This window comes from Dendrobates tinctorius, unplaced genomic scaffold, assembly GCF_039654945.1.
Source record: "Dendrobates tinctorius isolate UK_male_01 unplaced genomic scaffold, ASM3965494v1 ptg000003l, whole genome shotgun sequence".
NCBI lineage: Eukaryota > Metazoa > Chordata > Amphibia > Anura > Dendrobatidae > Dendrobates > Dendrobates tinctorius.
In genome coordinates this window covers 103,547,997-103,568,788 of record NW_027361671.1, presented here as the reverse complement: position 1 = coordinate 103,568,788, position 20,792 = coordinate 103,547,997, and the positions used below count along the sequence as shown (strand labels likewise).

General features: G+C 47.0%; 1 protein-coding gene across 1 annotated transcript; it reads right to left on the bottom strand.

Moving 5' to 3' along the window:
• Positions 1-221: 221 nt before the first annotated feature.
• On the bottom strand, positions 222-20,525 carry ARPC3 (actin related protein 2/3 complex subunit 3). Its single transcript, XM_073565551.1, has 7 exons — positions 20,371-20,525; positions 16,416-16,515; positions 14,693-14,769; positions 14,540-14,608; positions 11,215-11,341; positions 8,821-8,915; positions 222-563 (listed from the first exon to the last, which is right to left on the bottom strand). The coding sequence occupies exons 1-7, from the start codon at positions 20,374-20,376 to the stop codon at positions 501-503; spliced, it is 537 nt and encodes a 178-aa protein (XP_073421652.1). The 5' UTR covers positions 20,377-20,525; the 3' UTR covers positions 222-500.
• Between the last annotated feature and the right edge of the window lie 267 nt (positions 20,526-20,792).

Here is a 20,792-nt window from a genome sequence, read left to right as displayed (position 1 = left end):
TGCAGCATGATTCTAGTCTGGGTGCCACAATTGGAACCTATAATTTAGGCAATGTCAGATCTGGGACCACAAGCTGTCGTTACAGTCAGATCTGGAATGTCTAAGCAACAGAGACTGCAATAATCGGGGAAAGGAATATGGCAGCTTTGTGGACACATATGGCTAGTGGCTGCACATCTATGTTACATGTTCGGACATGGGTGAACCAAAACAAGCCAATGTCAGGGTAAATATAGACCATTTATTAGTGTACTGGAGGGTGTGCGTGATAACAAATCACTGTTCCAACCAGTGGAGATACAGCAAAAGCACAAAACCACCAAGCAGTAATAAAGAAACAGTTTCCCAATTTTATTAAGCACCAGCTTAACACTGAATATTTGCCCAAATATTACTTGCTTTGTTTGGCTGCGACTTTTCATATTACAATACAGTATAAAACTTTTGCTCAACATCAAAACAAAATAAGTCAATGACTTTCAGCTTCTTTGCTTCTTTCTTTATTGCCCAGGACCAGACAGAGATTTATTCATGAACTGTCTCTTTACAAAGCACATCCACCACTGGAGAGAGAAAAGGAGGAGCACATTAAAAACAAAAAAGAAATAAGATAGTGGAAATAAAACATTACAGTTATGCCCAAACACACTGCCCCGATGTAAGCCTGAAGAAGGATTCGCACATCCGTGTGTCGTGGGAAGAGTACGGACCGTGGGTTACAGACCTGCACAAGAGAGCCTGACATTTGCCTATGAGGCTGTTGACTCCAGGTTCAGAGACTTGCAGTCGGACAGTGACACACAGATGTGTGAATATGGCCTATTGGACAACCAGGTTAACGCACAGAGAAAGCAGTGTGAACATAGGCAAACTGATTGTCGTCTCCTCCGATATCCAGCGCTGGTCCGCTCCTCTTCTGAGTCACGTGACCGCAATTGAGACTCTCCGATCACATTGCGCACCATGTGTGAGCCGGAAGTGTCCTTTACAACAGGGGTCCACAACCACCGGTCCGCGGACCAGGACCGGGCCGTTGCAGTTCTGTTGCCGGTCCACGGAGCCACGGCTCAGAATGCTGGATACAAGGGGAACCCAGCCATGCGCACAAGGGTGGGAGCAGAGCCATGCGCACAAGGGTGGGAGCAGAGCCATGCGCACAAGGGTGGGAGCAGAGCCATGCGCACAAGGGTGGCAGCAGAGCCATGCGCACAAGGGTGGGAGCAGAGCCATGCGCACAAGGGTGGGAGCAGAGCCATGCGCACAAGGGTGGGAGCAGAGCCATGCGCACAAGGGTGGGAGCAGAGCCATGCGCACAAGGGTGGGAGCAGAGCCATGCGCACAAGGGTGGGAGCAGAGCCATGCGCACAAGGGTGGGAGCAGAGCCATGCACACAAGGGTGGGAGCAGAGCCATGCACACAAGGGTGTCGCTGTCTCCCATCACCCCTAGATGGGACTGTCTTGTTGCAGGAAAACAAGCCCAGTGTGCCCACTGATACAGGGAAACAAGCCCGGTGCTCCCACTGATACAGGGAAACAAGCCCAGTGTTGAGTTACTCGGAGTTGAGTTACATTCACATTATAAATGTTATAATTAAATAAGTATGCACTACTAAACTACAACCCCGTCCATAGCCACGCCCCCTTATGACCAAAGCCCTGCCCCTGCCACATCTCCATCCCCGCCCTGACGAGCCATGGAAGAATGGTCTTGCATGAAGCCGGTCCCTGGTGCAAAAAAGGTTGGGGACCACTGCTTTACAATATAAGTCTATGGGGCCTCATTCTGAAGCATCTTAGGCTTACATTGTAAAAGCCACTTCCAGGTCACAGAGTACAGTGTGACCCAGAGAGGAGCACAACGGCGCTGGACACCGGAGAAGACTGATCGGATAGTATATTAACACATTGAGCCTACATTGACATTTACACAGGTTTAGGAGAAAAAAAGTTAAGGCAGCGCGTCTTTAAATATCCCAATTTTGGTGAATCTTGGGGCGTGGCCTGGACCTCATGTAGGGAGGACGTGGAGTGAGAGAGCTCCTGCCCGGATCCGACAATAAATCCTGATTACCGGCACTGCTGACGAGTCCCACTGACCTGGAGGGCTGCAATATCTCCCTGGGCGTTTAGACAGCGGAGGATCCTTGGGCCATGTCGAACCGCAGCAGTAAAAAAGATAAGGAGACGCCGGGGCGCGCCTCTGCTACATCCAGGATGGCACCAGCAAACAACAAGTCGGCTGGTAGTGGAGCGATGGGAGCTGCTGGCAGGCTGGAACGATATGCAAGGGTGCCTCCTGCTGCTGCTCGATCGCCCAGTGCACAGACTGAGGCAGACGCTGGATGCAGCGTGGAGCTGGAGGATCATCTCTCCAGGGAGGGAACAGTGAGTAAACTGGGCCCCCCTTCAGCCCAACATGTGCAGACACAGGGGCCTGTGCTGGAGGAGGAAGGAGTGGGGGATGGGGAGCAGCCGGAGTCTGTGACTGCTGAGCCCACGCTGGGAGAAATCCTCGCAGCAATTAACTCCTGCAATACCACACTGGCCACTCTAAGTAATCAAATGGAGATTGTCACCAAGGACATGGCCTGTATTAAACAAGAGCTGCGAGGGGTGACTGCCAGGGTGGGGGAACTGGAGGAGCGTGTTGGTGCGACGGAGGATAAATTGCCACCAATAACACGGGAGCTGGGAAAAGCCACGCAAAATATTACAATACTGCTGAACAAGGTGGATGATTTAGAGAACCGCTCCCGTAGAAGTAATCTGCGACTGGTGGGGGTTCCGGAGAGGACGGAGGGGACTGACTCACTTGGCTTTTTTGAAAAATGGCTAATGGACACCTTTGGTAAAGATGTTTTGTCCCCATTCTTTACTATTGAGAGAGCACACAGGGTCCCTACGCGTGCCCCCCCGCCGGGAGCACCCCCGCGTCCCATCTTGCTTAAGCTCCTACACTTTAAAGATAGAGATGCTATCCTGCGCAGATCCAGAGACATTAAGGAACTTGCTATTAATGGGAGGAAAGTCTCCATTTTCCCTGATTTTTCCCTGGAGGTGCAGCGTAAAAGGGCGCAATTTATTGAGATTAAAAAACGCCTACGTGACTTACAGGTGACATATTCCATGATGTACCCTGCTAGACTGCGGATTGATGTGAATGGAGAAACGCACTTTTTTGATACGGCGGGAATGGCGCTGTCCTGGCTGGATATTAATGAGAGGTCCATGAGGAGGAAGAATACTTGAAGTTGTCCCTTTTTTCGCCACCAGGTGTTGTTACTCCTTTTTGTCTAGGACGCTATGCTGGTATAATTACTACTGTTCATTCCATTTCGGATTCAGGGCGGGAGCTGACCGGATTGCTGTGGACACTCGTTACAGTGACAAGCTGTGGACCCTTCTCCCTGCATGGACTCTGGGCGAGTTTTCTAGCCCTGATTCTCTCTATTTGAGAGAAATGTGCAAGTTACACTTGTGTTTGGGGGTAGGGGCGCTGTGCACTGGTGTGCAGTGCTCCCTCTCCCTCCTTTGTTTTTTTCGTTTGTTGTTGTATTCCCTAATTGTTCTGTGGGATGTGATGTGCGTCAGCCGTGTCGCCCAATTCATTGTACTGAGGGATGGTGGAGATTGCCTCTCTCCCTCGGGAGTGGAGTATGTTCCGATTTCTCATTTTTTAGTCTGCTCTTATGGCGATATCACTTAATATTGTAGCGTGGAATGTTAGGGGGCTCGGGGATGCAAATAAGAGATGTGCTATATTTACTAATATGCAGAAATTTCTCCCGGCTATCCTGTGTATGTCTGAGACCCACATGGTGAAAGATAATATTCATTGGCTAAGAAAGGGATGGGTTTCACATGAATATCATTCCACGTACTCGACCCATGCGCGGGGTGTCAGTGTGCTGGTGCACAGGTCCATCCCCTTCTCATGTACTAAATCAGTGGTTGACCCTGGGGGCAGATTTGTATGTTTGCTTTGCACGTTATACGGTATACAATTTATTTTGGTTGCCATATACATCCCCCCGCCCTATTCAGTCGAACCAGTAAAAAGAATCTTGTCTATTTTGGGTTCCTTTCCCCCTGCGCCGACTCTTCTAATAGGAGATTTTAATACATATTTGCATCCCTATTTGGATAAGTTGCATTCGGGAAACATATCAGAGGATGCTGCCTCAACCTCATTTGCTAGAACGTTAGTGGAGCTGGGTATGGTAGATCTTTGGCGTGTCCAAAACCCCACAGCCAGACAGTTTTCCTGCTACTCTAGCTCCCACCACGCTATGTCACGGATAGACCTGGCCATTGGGAATACACTCATGACCCCATATGTACGAGGGGTGGCCTACCTGCCTAGAAGTGTATCTGATCACTCGCCGCTACATGTCACACTTTCATGGGGACACCCCCTCACCCTATCTAGACCTATCTGGAAGCTTAATCCCTTCTGGATCCAGCTTATAGGGGGATCTTTGCATGATGCCATTCTAGAATATTTTCAACTTAATGAGTACTCTGCATCATCACACATAGTCTGGGATTCCATGAAAGCCTATGTCAGGGGCTTATATATTAGAGAAATATGCACACGGAAAAGCCAAAATAGACGCTACACCCAGAGTCTGATCCAGGAGGTGTCTGTTGCGGAGGCTGCGGTGATACTCAACCCGACAGAGGAAACTAAAAAAGCTTTGGAGAAGGCACAGGGGTCGCTCAGGGAAAACCTCATGTCGGCGGCAGCAAATAAACGTTATTTCCTCAAACAAAAATATTTTATAGAGGGGGAGGGAGTAGGACATTTATTGGCCACGGTCATTAGAGCACAGGACGGATCTTCATATATCAATAGGCTAAAAACGGACTCGGGTGGTCCTGTGACAGACAGTGCGGACATAGTGAGTGAGATAAGGAGGTATTATATGCGACTATACACATCAGATTGCAGTCTCACGGAGACTGAGATTGAGCAGTACCTGGATGCTCTCTCTCTCCCTGCATTGGCTGATAGCGATAGGGATTCATTGGATCGGGACATCCTGTTGGAGGAGTTGGAGGAGGCGCTTGGTCAGATGCAAAATGAAAAGGCTCCAGGAATGGATGGCCTGCCTGGCGAGTTTTACAAAACCTATGCACCCTTACTGCTACCTAAGCTACTTAAGGTATTTGAAGAGGCTGAAAGGCAGAGGGTCCTCCCGCCATCTATGAGGGAAGCTTTGATAGTTTTAATATTAAAGCCCGGAAAGGATCCAGAGGTTCCGGATTCATATCGCCCGATTTCCCTATTATCAACAGATGTTAAATTATTGGCCAAGGTACTCTCCAATAGGATGTCCCGAGTTATCTCATCTGTTATACAGAAGGATCAGACGGGATTTATCCCGGGCAGAGCCACATCTATGAACCTTAGGAAACTATACTTGGGGATTCAACATAGTTCTGGGGAGCTGGGGGGAAGAGCAATTTTGTCATTAGACGCCGCTAAGGCGTTCGATAGTTTGGAGTGGGGTTTTTTGTGGGCGGTACTTCGGAAAATGGGCTTTGGACACAGATTTATAAATTGGGTGAGGCTGTTGTATGGCTCGCCGGTGGCGAAGGTTGGGGCTAATGGCAGGGTCTCTGAGTCTTTTCCTCTTGGGAGAGGTACTAGACAGGGGTGCCCGCTCTCGCCCTTGCTATTTGCTACTGCGGTGGAGCCATTGGCAGTTGCAATTCGGAAGTCCAGAGAAATAATGGGATTCAGATGTGGAACTGTGGAGTTGAGGATATCATTGTACGCGGATGATTTACTTCTATATTTAGATAAGGTACATTCCTCGATTTTGCCGGCAATGGAGGTCATTCGAGAATTTGGGCTGAGGTCTGGTCTTCGGATTAATTGGTCCAAATCAGCTTTAATGCCGATAGACCCTCTCCCGGCGGATTTCTCAGATTTGCAGATACCGGTCCCTGTAGTTCGGAGGTTTAGGTATCTGGGTATAATTGTTAGTCCTGCCCCGAAGGATTTTCGGGCTCTGAATCTGGAGCCCCTGTTGCAGCGATTTAGAGCAAAAGTACATACTTGGTGTCGCCTGCCGTTGTCGAATATTGGTAGATCTAACTTAATCAAAATGGTAATGATGCCACAATTATTATATTTGATACATAATTCTCCGGTGTGGATCTGTAGGGACTTTTTTGCAAAAATAAATACATTATTCCGGGAATTAATTTGGAAGAAAAAACAGGCTAGGATTCGCTTGGAGATACTGCAGCGAGGGAAGGAGGAGGGAGGATTGGCGGTGCCAAACCCATTCATATACTTTATAGCCTCCCAGATGCAACATCTTAAGGGTTGGGGTAGAGACGGGGCGTGTGACAATGGTGGTGATATTGTGAGGGAAGGATCGGTATGGAAATATCCAGGGTGCCGGTTGGAGGTGGGAAGACGGCAGATAAATGGGGCACGATACCCCACGTTGGCTATGATTTTCAAGGTGTGGGATAGGGGTAAGTCTCTTTTGAAGATAAATGGGCCTACGGAATTGTGGCCATTGTGGCGAAATCCGGATTTGCAAGAGATCAAAAAGCTGGTGGGGTTCGGAAGATGGGAAGATAAAGGGATTTATCTGGTGTCACAAATTTTGCAAAATAATACTCTTAAGAGTTTTGAACAATTGAGAACAGAATTTCACCTCCCGCACGTCTTCTTTTATCAGTACTTACAGCTAAGACATGCATTGGAAAAACAGAGAAGGACAAATCCGGTGATAGTGACACATAATCAAACACTACATATGCTACTTACATCTGAGTCTTCTAGGGGACTTATCTCTGAATTATATAAAAGATTATTACCTGCCCATCTGGAGACATATCCACTGACTGCTGCTAAGAATAAGTGGGAACGGGACGTTGGCCCCCTGACGGAGGACCAGTGGTCCGATATTCTAGAACAGGTCCCTAAAATGGCGGTTTCTGAGTGCCAGCGGCTTTCGCAAATATATCTCATTCACAGGGTATATAAAACACCCAGCTTATTATTTAAAATGGGACTTAGGCCCAATACACAATGTGTTAGGTGTGGGCAGGATGATGCCCACTTGATGCATGTTATGTGGGAGTGCGGGCACATTGGGGATTTCTGGAGGCAGACCCTGGGACTCATAGCCCAAGTATACCATATCACAATACGACCGTCACCTCGTCTATGTTTGTTGAATTTGTGGGAGGAGGGGGTTGACCCGGACTCTGCAGTGGCCCTGGGAATAGCACGCATCCTGTATCAGGCAAGAAAGATACTTGCATATCATTGGTTGGATCCTATGCCACCAACATTGTCAGAGCTTAAAAATAAACTAAATAATGTCATCAGATTGGAAAGGGGGGCTTATTTAAAAAGAAATGCATTAAGAAAGTTTTACAAAATTTGGCAGCCATGGATGGAGTCACCGGGTCTCCCCTCGGGCGCACTGGTACGGGATGCGATGTTGGACCAGTTGCTGTTGTGCTTGCGATGAGGGGATGCTTGGGGGGTGAAAATAAAGTCTAGTGCCCTTTGTGGCGAAGTAGATTTTGAGTGGCGCGGTGGGAGGGAGCTGGGGTGGATTGGACCTGATATCCGTGGGGGGCGGGGGGGGGGGCGAAATATGATGCGGAGTGGCGCGGCTGGCGGGGATGGTTTTCCCGCTGAAATGAGGCACTGATGTATAATTTTGATTTTTGTTTATTTGTGGAGCCATGTTGTTTATAGGCTCAATTTTATGCAAATATCTGTGTTTTGAGATTTCTTCTTTTTATTTATTCTTACACAGGAAGAGTTTTACCCTTTAAATAATATTTGCTCTCAATGTAAATTTTACTAGCTATATAAGATGTCATATTCTTTCTGTATTGATTCCTGAATGTTTAATAAAAAAGATCTGATTCAAAAAAAAAAATTTTGGTGAATCTTTGTTTATGCATTAGAAAATTACATTTACACCACTGAAGCCAGGGCTGTGTAATTGGAATGGGTGTCCATTTTGGTGGAGTTGGAATCAGTATAAAATGGACCAACTTAGTATATAATAAATTGGGTCCAGTAGTACAATGCAGGATTTTAGATAAAATAAATCTGTGCTGCACTTTATATACATGCTCAGTAGAGAGGCAGTGCTGTGAAGTTAAAAGTGAGGGAAACTGAGGAGTCGAATTCAGAGTCAGAGTTGGTGGTTTGGCTTACCAACTACAGTAAACAGCCCTTTAAAGATATCATGTAAACAGAGTCCCGATTCACCAGAAGGGAGGTCTGCGCTCCCGCAGCAGGGCAGTATCACCAGCTAGAGGTCTGCGCTCCGCCAGCAGGGCAATATCACCAGCAGGGGGTGTGCACTTCCCGCAGCAGGGCAGTATCACCAGCAGGGGGTGTGCACGTCCCGCAGCAGGGCAGTATCACCAGCAGGGGGTGTGCACTTCCCGCAGCAGGGCAGTATCACCAGCAGGGGGTCTGCACTCCCGCAGCACGGCAGTATCACCAGCAGGGGGTCTGCACTCCCGCAGCACGGCAGTATCCCCAGCAGGGGGTCTGCACTCCCGCAGCACGGCAGTATCACCAGCAGGGGGTCTGCACTCCCGCAGCACGGCAGTATCACCAGCAGGGGGTTTGCACTCCCACAGCACGGCAGTATCACCATCTAATGAATCTGAGTCATACAAAATAGGATGTGCCACGCATACAGCTGGCAATTTAGTCCAGTCATTGTCAGGTGCTGTACGCCATATAGTGGATCACATGACATAACATTTTTGTACCCAGTATATATACACACAATCAGGGGTAAGATATGGTATATTACCTTGCTGGGCTTGTCTGTCTGAGGATCAAACACCTTTTCGCATAGCCTTAGACCAGTCTCCTGCCTCAGTTGCTGCAAGTAGGCCCTCATCACCTCTGAGAGAAGGGTAAAGTCATATGAAACACATTGTGCAGAAACGGCAAATTAACACGTACATATAGTCGCAGGCGCCAATCTTAAAAATTTTTATATATATATATATATATATATATATATATATATATATACACATACATACATATATATATATATATATATATATATATACACACACACTTTTTCAAACGTGATCACACAGCATTAGCTACTGTGATAAGTTTTGGGCATCTGCTTCCCATCTGCTCTAAAGGGCCTGTCACACTAAGTGATATCGCTAGCAATATCGCTGTAAAGTCACTGGTTTTTGTGACGTAGCAGTGATATTGCTAGCGATATCGCTATGTCTGATACTTACCTCCGACCGCTCCCCCGCTGGTTATCGCTGATCGCGCGAGAACGTCGTGGGCTGTTTCTCGTCGTCAGCTTCCTGTGGCGCCGACGAGCGACGCGTGGACGCGGGCGGGAGGACGTCAGGATGCCGCATCTGACAGGTAAGTAGCGACCCCCGCTGCATCGCTGGTGAGATCTGCCTGTGTGGCAGCTCACTAGCGACCACTTAGCGATGCACCAGCGATCCTGACCGCGTCATATCGCTGGTCGGGATCGCTGGTGCATCGCTAAGTGTGACAGTACCTTTACTTTGTGATGCTAAGCTTAAGACATCATTAATAGCCATGCCACAAAGTAATTTGTTTGTTTTTTTATTTTAAATGTCTGTAGAACAGTCCAGCTGTGTGTGCGCTTTATGGCAGCTCAATATTTGGGATCAGTCTTATAGAATACTGAACCTCCAGGTATGGAAGAAGTACAGCCAATGACCCCAGAAAATAACGGGACATGCACAGAGACCTCTACGTGGGCTTTGTATTGCTGCCCAGCCTCATCGAGGGTCTGAGCAGTACAGGAAATGGTCAATAGGTAATCAGCGACAAACCTGGAATATCCACTTATAGGGTGGGCGCTAGTAGCAAGTGGGAAAATTGGAGAATTTCAAGCGTTTAATTATAAATTATTGTAAAAACCGGATTGGAGGAGGACTTGCCAACAAGTGTCGGCTTTTGTTCATATTTTATTCCGGCTCCTCTCCCAGCTATACAGTTTTTTCTTAATCCGCCATATGGTTCCAAATATACAGGCTTTTTTTTTTTTTTAGTTACCCTGTCTTCTGGTCCACCCTGGCTCCTGCATCTGCTTCCTTTACACACAGGACAACAGATCTCTGCGGTGCCAACAATGTCTCCCACAGTGGGCAGTCCACACACTGCAGCGGCCTACCAGGAATCGGTCCGGTTAGGCAGATTACCAGTCTGGTCCTGCCTGTTGGCCAGAGAGGATTCAACTCCACACCCAGAACTTTGAAGCTGGGGCCGGTAGTGAATCTATGTTGTCGACTAAGTTATATTCAGTCCCATGACTGGAGTGTGCCCCAGAGTACCCCTAGTGCCACACACACTGGGAGCAGCAGCATGTTTCCATATACTTCCATGGTACGCTTCTCTATGACCTCGGTCCCTCCCTTATAGCTCACACAGAATGCTGACATGAGCCTGGTCGGCTGCTTTCTACCATCTCCACCCTCTGACAGCCGCCGCACTCTGTCCCCAAGTCAGCTTGTAGTCTCATGCGGAAATATAGGCATGAGGAAGATTTTAGAGCGCAAAAATGTAAAGGAATTATTGTTGGCGGTGTCTGAAACTGCAGGATTTAAAAATAAATAAATATTAAAAAAATATATATATATATTTGGGGGAGCAACAGAAATAAAATCCGCACAAAAACTGGCCACTTTTCACCTGGGACAGATCCTCCTTCAAGGGAACATGTCGACATTGGAAAGTAATGGCTGTGTACGTCCTTGTTCCCTAGTACAAGTGGTACCTTGTTTTGAGGTTCAAGGTGCTAGTCTTGAGAAATCTAGCTTAGAGACTTTATGCAAATCAGGGTGGATGTGCACTAGGGGTGTGTCAGGGCCTTTAGACTGCTTCGCATGAACTGACACGTCCCCAGTGCACTTCTGTCCCAAACTGAATATGACTTCTACTTTTTTTTTTCCATGTCAGAAAGGTATCATTTCTACTGGGGGACAAGAATCTATACAGCAGTACCATTTGTTCCGTATGTAATAATGTTCATTCCCTTGATAAAAGTTCTGCTCACTCTTACATTGGATGACAAAACAATTAATAGTTGATATTGTGGTGCGGCGATTGAGGGATCATTAAGGATCACAACACATCTGTCTCATTCGTCACATATCCTGGGAACACACGGAAGCAGACAAGAGCAGAGTCTTACCATCCTCCTGCTTGCTGGAGGGCTTCACGTACATGGCATTGAGGGGGAACCCCGGTTCTCCAGGAATGGGGAAGTTTGTGATTCCTAAAGTGTACATTTCTTTTTCACCCTGTCCTCTAGAATTACACTAGATCAAAGAAAAGAAAACACATTAATTACCAAGGTAAAAGAATCTATCACCACGTGTTGTATTCCATCAGTCTCCAAGAGCACAGAACAGAAATTATGTACACCCATTACATATAGCACTGGTAGCCACGTTACTGAGAGCGGTACGATGAGAAGAACGTGTGACTGTGTTAGGCTAGTTTCACACTAGCGTATGGAGGAGCTGCGGACTTCCTCTGTGAAGCTCCGCCCACTGCCACGCCTCCTCTATTCAGCTCCGCCTCTGTTGGCATGTGGCCTGCGTACCCTATCTTTAGCATTGGCCGTGCCGATGCATGTAGATGCCCTCCAAATGTGTCGTTTTGACGGTGCGGTGACCGCAACAAAATCCAACACATTGCATTCGGCGCAGGTCGCCGCACCGTCAAAACGACGCATGCGGAGGCATCAGCATACATCGGCACGGCCTGCGTACCCAATGCTAAAGATAGGGTACGCAGGCCACATGCCGACAGAGGCGGAGTCAAATGAAGGAGGCAAGGCAGTGGGCGGAGCTTCATGGAACTACGCATCCTTCCGTAGCTCCTCCATATGCTAGTGTGAAACCAGCCTTAAACGGACCAAACAATGAGGTGACATCAGTCACTCAGGAGTTTATGGTATAAATTCATCTAATTAACTGAAATTAATCTTCACGGCATGATCAACCACCAATATTACTGTTTTGTTGCTTTTTAGCATTGGCAGCTGTTTCTAATTAATGTATTGTTGCTGGAAACTTATACAACCTGTCAGCAGAATTTCCCTACGTAAAGTATACACACAGCCATATTAGCATTGCAATACTGACTAAAATGATACCTGCCGTGCAGAAATCCATTTTGTGTGAAATTTTCATTTAATGATAACTGTGTGTATCTGGCTGGGCTTGTGGACAGGGTCTTATCGTGGTGATCTGGTCCAATATGCATCCTCCTGTTTTAATGACATGTGGCAGATCCATCACCCCCCTGAAGCAGGACATCACCAGGGAGGCGGCATTGCTTTCACTTACAACAGCTCCTTTCATCACTGCCCCTGATTCAGAAAGTTAAGGGGCTAGGAGGAGTGACGGCAGCGCCATCCCACAGATTCTGTCACCGCCCTGAAAGGGATCATCATCAGGGGCAGGTATTACAGAAGGGAGCGACCACAGTCGCCCAATGACGATCCGTTTTAGGGACGTGACAGGGTAAGTGCACACGTTGCGGATTTTTCCGTGCGGATTTTGCAAAATCCGCAGGTCAAAAGACCTGCGGTTTATCTGTGGATTAGCCTGCGGTTTTCCCCTGTGGTTTGACACCTGTACAATGGAGCAGGTGTAAAAGCGCTGCGGAATCCGCACAAAGAATTGACATGCTGCGGATTAGAAACTGCAGCAAATCCGCGAGGAAAAATCCGCATGTCCACTGCAGTTTTGTTTTTCATTGATTTTAATGGTACTGTACAACGCAGCAGAAACTGCTGCGGATCAGCAGGGCCAAAACCGTTGCGGATCCACAGCAGAATCTGCAGCGTGTGCACACACCCACAGAGGCAGGAGGGGAGTGACCGCAGCACCACTGCTCCCCCGATGACAATCTGTTTCAGGGTGGCGGCAGAAGATCTGGGGTGGTGCCGTGATTGATTTGAGACATCATCGGGGGGGGGGGTGAATGAATGAAAGGCCACCCCCGGATGACGCTTCGTTTTTGAAGGGGGGGGGGGGGATGGGAAGAACTTGAAAGGAAGCTGCAAAGTAATTCAGGCCCATTCACTTGATGACTTCCTGTTTGAGAATCCCCACTGAATGGTGGGACACGAACAGAACATCAAAGTAAGTAAAGTAAGTTTAAAAAAAAACAAAAACGGATCAGTTGTATGAGAACAGTAAACTATCTATATAATTGCCTTGTAATGTTTTCATCTCTTGTTCTGTCCAGATTTCACCGTATCCCAGAATTCCAAGCGGAGGAAGTTCACCGACCGCCATATTGGGACACCCAAGTGACGGGTGTCTCAACATGAAAACTGTTGATGGCACCAACCTATAGCGCGGTACAACCAGCTGAACACTGTCGCACCACACACATACAGCCTCTTGCGCGGTACCACCAGCGGAACAACATCGCACTGCGCCAGCACAAATTTCGCGCAGGCGCAGTGAATCATTCGGCTGATCCCGGCGGCAGATGCGCGACGTGTCTATAGGCAAAGGAAGCCGGTCACATTAAAGGGGTTTTCCCACGAACGAAAGTTCATTTTAAAAATTGTCTGTGTCTGACCGTACGGAGCATACCACATCTCCTGGGCAGGGGAGGAAGCAAAAGACAATACTGACATTACAGCAGGGGGATCACAGAGGATTCATTTTGTGAGGTAAAATATTTCACTGACTGTTCTTAAACAATATTTTACCTCACAAAATGTATCCTCTGCGATATCCTGCTGTAATGTCAGTATTGTCTTCTGCTTCCTCCCCTGCCCTGGAGCTGTGGTATGGTCTGTACACAGTCAGACACAGACAATTTTCAAAATGAACGGAAAGAGGTCACATAGGGGAGAGACAGCTCAAACGAGAGAACACATGAGGGAAGAAGACAGCACAGTGGTGGAGAGCGAGAGAGCACATGGGGTACACAGGTCAAAGGAGAGATGACATTAGAAGAAAAAAAGACAGCAGATGGGTGAGAGAGAAAGCACACAGGGGGGAGACAGCTCAAACGGGACAGCACATGAGGGGAGAAAACAGCACAGGAAGGAGAGAGACAGCAGACAAGGGGGATAGCACATGGGGTAGACAGGTCAAAGAAGAGAGCACAGATGGGAGAAGTCAGCACATGGGGAAAGAGGGAGAGGATAGGTGGGTGAGCACATGGGGGTAGAGATTCTCAATGCTGCAAAGCCTGCCCCCATCGTGACATTACCGCCCTCCTGATGCGATAGTATCAGGCCTCATCTAGTTTTCAAATAAAGCAAATTACAAAAGTTAGGGTTTAAACAGATATCTGCAAAAGGCATTTTAGATATCAGGCCACCACTTTAACATATCTTTTATTATGTTTTAAAGCCATTTTTACCATTTCTTGGCACCGACTACATAATTTTCTCTTACAATCCAATATTTTCTTTGGCTAACTTTGTAAATCTGAAGAATGAAAAGTAAAACGTAATTGTGGTAATTTGTTCAAAGTCTCACCTTTTGCAGCTTTTTCAAACACTCGGAAATATAAAGGGTGATATAAATCAAGGTCCGGTCAGCTTCATTCTAAAACAAAAAAAGACATAAAAACAGAGCAACTGAATAATCTGCACCAACACAGGGCACAACTACACATAACAAGTCACTTGCCTTAATTTCATAGTTCTTGAAGAACACATTGGCCTTGAAATAATAAATGGCTTCATCCACAATATCTGTGTCCTTGGCTAAGAAAAGAAAAAAGACGGAAGCCATAATAATCATTTGTAATAATACATTATAAAAGGGCAATATTAAAGGGTTATTCCCCTCCAAAAAGATAGGAGAACTGGATAACTTGCTGATTTTTGGGGATGGGACTGTTGAGACCCCCAGCGATTCTGAGATTTGGAATCCTGAGAAAGGGGTTCTGCATCCCAGTCCAGAATGGAGCGGAGTAGCACACGCTCTTCCTCATTCATTGACTATGGGACTGTCCAGTATAGCGCGCCGCGATTTCCAGCAGTCCCATAGTCAATGAATGATTGACAACAATGGTGCCACCTTCTGATCAAATGTGCTCATATTAAGTTAAATTGTATAAAAAAAACCTTCCAATTGTGGCCGATATATAATGCCTTGCATTACACAATGCCCAATAATCTTCTGTTTTATAAATCTCATACAATTTCAATGGCATAACAGATCTGAAAACTGCTAAACTGGAAGATTAAATGGCAACATTTTAGCCAATACTGTCGCCACCAATAAAGGAGTTTGTCCTACACAACCCTACTAAGACATATACAGGTAATAAAGGTCCAGCTAAAGAAAGCACACAAGCAGTCAAGGATGGAGAATACATATTTTATCTCCCATCGCCCTGAGCCAACAGAAGAAGTTGCGTGAGATGCAGGCATGTAGGGAATTGATTAATTCAATTAATCCTGTTGCCCTACTTTGAATAGTGTCAGGGCACATGCACGGACCAAAGAAAAAATAATGAATGGATTAGGGCTAAACCAATATTCCATTGGTCGCGATATCCGTAAGAATGGAGAAAAAGTGCAAGTGCGTACGAATACCGGTCCACATTGACCTAGAGTTCACCAACAGTAGGATATTCAGAGCACCGAGAAGAGACAATGCAAATATTGGTACAAGTCAGTCCAAGTGGACTCAAACAATATCAGTAAAGTGGAAGATGGAAGACATAACTGGAGAGTATTGGACCGAAACCCCAACGGATGTTTCGCGTTAGCTTCTTCCTGGGTGTGTCGTATACATGCGCACTTGCACATTTTCTCCATTCTTATGGTCTACGCCACCGCAGAATATTGGCTTACCCCTAAATCTGTCTCAATATTTTTACATTTGGGCTTACTGAGTCCATCAGCTACCTTGTTTATATGCATGTCCTCGTTACCACATTTCTGTCTATACATCATGGTCCTGGAGCAAAGGGAGACCTGTTGTCCTATTCTCTTTTAACCTATCTTATTTACTTTTTATTCTAATAAAGTATAATATTACTTCATTCTAATATGGGTGGTTTGGCTTCCCACTGTCATTAATATTTTGATTAGGGGCAGGTTAGTGTTTCTGACAGGTTCTATGTAATATTCTTGAATCACAATCAGATTATTATCTGTGCTTGGAAATAAACAGACTATAAAGAAATGTCACCCTGTAATAGACGGGCACTTGAAATCCATTATTCATTATGAAATTAGTTAACGTTTTTGCATGAATCCACAAAACTTCATGTTAGTCCCTTATACTGTACGTCCCATCTACGCCGCCACTCTGTATAGTGAAGACAGAAGCAAGCGTTTCCGATGTGGCTGCACACCCAGCACGCCGAGACTTGGCAGGAATGTCCGCTCACACTTACTTTCTCTGGGGGCAGGGCCTTTGAACTGGCTTCTAATTGGCAGCAATGCCATGTTTCCAATGAGTTTGGTGTCCGATTCCATCAACGTGGAGTGGTAGGCCTGGAGTAAACACAGAAACGATATATTAAAAGGAAGCCCATGTAGTGTGTATAAACTACAAGTATAACATTACCAAATGATAAAATGTATACGGACTGGCCCATTGGTAGGAAATCATCTTAGAAAAAATAAAAATCAAGTGAACAGCAAATTAAGCAGAATCCCAGCGGTAAACGTCTCCTGGTGGGCTAGAGACACCCATGTAGATATGCAGCAAAAGTCCAGAATGGAGAATGGCCCCCACATCAATGATATAATGCTGCATTTTCCTACTATTGATGCTAAAATTATTGATATCAAGCAAGTTCTGAAAAGTGGTTGTCAAGATTAGAGATGAGCGAGTATACTCATTGCGCGAGATTTCCCGAGCATGCTCGGGTGATCTCCAAGTATTTTGGTGTGCTGGGAGATTTAGTTTTCATCGTCTCAGCTGCATGATTTGTGGCTGCTAGACAGCCTGAATACATATGGGAATTGCCTGTTTGTTAGGGAATTCCCACATGTATCCAGCAAATCATGCAGCTGAGACGATGAAAACTAAATCTCCCAGCACGCTGAAATACTCGGAGGACACCCAAGCAATGAGTATACTCGCTCATCACTAGTCAAGATCCAACATACACAGAAATACCGCTCGCTCCTCACACTGGCCGGGTCATGACAACTGTCCGGCACCTGTACTGCGGAAGCCGTCTGCCAGGGTACAACTGTCCATGGCCCAAAAGGGACCTTAGAGATGAGAATTTGGAGGTCAGGTTGCCACCTTCACTTAGCACAAACTGGATTTGCACATAATGTTAATTTGCAGACTGCCATATTGGTAGATTCCGACTTTGGCCCCTGACAATGCTTTTGTCATTTTTTCTGGCGTAATAATGACTTTTAGGTTTGCGCCTAATTGATTATTTAGTTTGCATCTTTTTACAAAATAACTGATTAGCTTAATGTTTTTAAATTTGGGAGGTCGGGTAGGAGTTGGGGTTGGCATTCTTGTGCAGTTGTACAGAGTCAAGTAACTTTTTGCTCTAAACAAAGCAAAAAACAAAAAGTTAAAGACAAGAAAATAGGAGGAAAAACTCAACATCCCATCTGCGCCGTTTTGAAAGATTTGGTGCAAAAAGGGCAATAAGTTTCACAAAACATACAAAAAAAGTCACCTGAAAATAAAAACTCACAAATGATGGAACCTGACCTATGTGCGGCTGTCTACAAACAGCCAGACCAGGAGGCTCAGGACCTCCATTCTGAATCAATGGGGTCCCAGGAATCATTCTATCAATAGGTGACTAACTTTTCAAGCCTTACCACATGTGACCCTTTACTAGGTGCTCGCGATTGGGTAGTAGAGTGCGAAAACTTTACTTGTACATTGTGATACTAGGTAGGACGGCGCGGCCCCAAGCCAGGAAGGACGGCGCGGCCCCAAGCCAGGTAGGACGACGCGGCCCCAAGCCAGGTAGGACGACGCGGCCCCAAGCCAGGTAGGACGACGCGGCCCCAAGCCAGGTAGGACGACGCGGCCCCAAGCCAGGTAGGACGACGCGGCCCCAAGCCAGGAAGGACGGCGCGGCCCCAAGCCAGGAAGGACGGCGCGGCCCCAAGCCAGGAAGGACGGCGCGGCCCCAAGCCAGGAAGGACGGCGCGGCCCCAAGCCAGGAAGGACGGCGCGGCCCCAAGCCAGGAAGGACGGCGCGGCCCCAAGCCAGGAAGGACGGCGCGGCCCCAAGCCAGGAAGGACGGCGCGGCCCCAAGCCAGGAAGGTTCGGCGCGGCCCCAAGCCAGGAAGGACGGCGCGGCCCCAAGCCAGGAAGGACGGCGCGGCCCCAAGCCAGGAAGGACGACGCGGCCCCAAGCCAGGTAGGACGACGCGGCACCAAGCCAGGTAGGACGACGCGGCACCAAGCCAGGTAGGACGACGCGGCACCAAGCCAGGTAGGACGACGCGGCACCAAGCCAGGTAGGATTATACAATGCATATGGCCATTTTAGGACTGTAAATGGGCACTTGATAACTAGATGAACTTATAACTGGATAAAGGGATTTCCTTCTAGGGCTGTGGAGTCAGTAAGCCAAACCTCCGACTCCTCAGCCCTGTTTCCTACACTGCTGAGACGGACTACAATGTGGGAGATGTTCTCCATAGGCCTGACTGACAGGAAGAGAGGGAGGACGCAGATGGAAGACACCTCACGAGAGCTATGATAGGCTTCCCGTTCCTAAAGCAGAAGTCCACGGTGCAGAAACACTTTGTGACTGGAGTTCTACAGTTCTCGATATGTTCAGAAATGTAAAGACTCTAGAATCAGACTCTACACGTCTCCTTGCTCTCTGACAAGAGGCATACAGCTCATCACATAGTTGTCAGAGTTGTCGCAGCTGTAAGAACGACTAGTATAATAGAAGAATGTGCTCACACAAGCCCCATCCTGCTCCCTCTTCAGTCCTACGCGTCATCACACTCCAAGCTCAAGATCAGATGCATTATAGGGACGTCCAGGACTGTGGGATTTTTCTGCTTTTGGGATAGTTAAGCAGCCCTCACATGGGGACGGCCGCCGCTCTGTACTGCAGCAATCACATCATCTACATAATAATAATAATAATAATAATAATAATCTTTATTTATATAGCGCCAACATATTCCGCAGCGCTTTACAGTTTAACAGTTTCAAAACACAAGTCATAAGTAACAACGCTAACAATACAATAAAGCAAAATAAGACGAAATAAGACGACCCTGCTTGTGAGAGCTTACAATCTACAATGAGGTGAGGGAGATACAGAGTACAGGTGTATATTTACAATGGTGTATTTACAATGAAGGTCCAGCCATCTTGCAGGAGTGAAGGATGGATGGAGATAGTGAATGGGCTACACACGCACACTTACGCAGAGAATGACTTTGATTAGTGAATGTGATAGGCTGCTCTGAACAGGTGTGTTTTGAGGGAGCGCCTAAAACTATGCAAATTGTGGATAGTCCTGATTTCTTGGGGTAGAGCACTCCAGAGGATAGGAGCAGCACGGGAGAAGTCTTGGAGTCGGGAGTGGGAGGTACGGATTAGTGCAGAGGTTAGTCGAAAGTCGTTTGCAGAGCGCAGCGATCGGCTAGGCCGCCACATGATCATTGCGGCCAATCACAGGCCTCAGATAAAGTCACCACCAAGGTCAGTGATTTGCTGCAGCGGTTATGTAGTCGGGTGAGGATATGTTTATTGTCTTGTGGTATGCATTACGGGGTTTATTTTGCCAAATTCTTCCCAATGGCGCACAGGGTTCATTAGTCTGGCGCAACATCAAAAATACGCTTTATTCTGGCTCTGACACGTTCTGCGACTTTTTAGGCCAAAAAAGTCGCACGTTTTGCTAAATGCTGTAAACTTTGAGCCAAAAATCCACTCCAGGGACGGGGACTGGAGCAGCGACATCTGAAAATCCCAACTCCTTCTCACAGGGGAAACGGGTTTTTTTCTTAAATTAAATAAAATCCCCCAAAAAAGAGCAAATTAAAAGAATAAAGCACAAATTAGAAATACACCGAAAATAGACGCAAATGCAAAACTGACGAGAGCATTTTTTATTCATTTGACGCAAATTCGCTATTTTGACACATTTTTCATCAAAAAAAAAAAAACCCATCCGCAGATCTTGTACCTCCCATGCACCTGAGGGAGTGACAGGTCCTCCAGAGTGGGCGTCACCTGGGATGCCAGGAATGAGGGCACAATGCCCCCTGTTCTGTGCCCAGGTCTGCTGCAGGTATCGTTTCCCCAGGGCCTCACCCATCACTGCCGCGCTTGTACCCCGATCACCAGGCGGTGGCACCTCACTACTAATCCCAGTCGCCCACTTACCGGCATGATTACGGTACCGTGACAGGAGACGATCTCTACACCGGCGATGCTGCTTCACACTTCCGCTGTCCCACCCAACGAGCCAGTAGCAGGAAGTGAAACGGTTGCGATTTCGTTTGCGACCGCTAGAGGCAGCAAATAGCTTATATCTAATGTGACAGAAGGAAGGAAGTGATTCAGCTTGTGGCCACTAGGCGGCCTGCGTTCACCGCACAAGGAAGGAACGGAGACCATTCAGTCACATTACCCAAAACTGTGGTAAATCCGGCCATGATGTGCTGCGCCCGGAAGATATCGTCTGTTATACACTGCTGTTTATTTCATGAGATATTAACAGGCTGCACATTTCATAAGGTTTACATTGTATTGTCTATTTAGTTCAGGACATACAAAAATTAGAGTTCACCCCTTTTTTTCGGTTC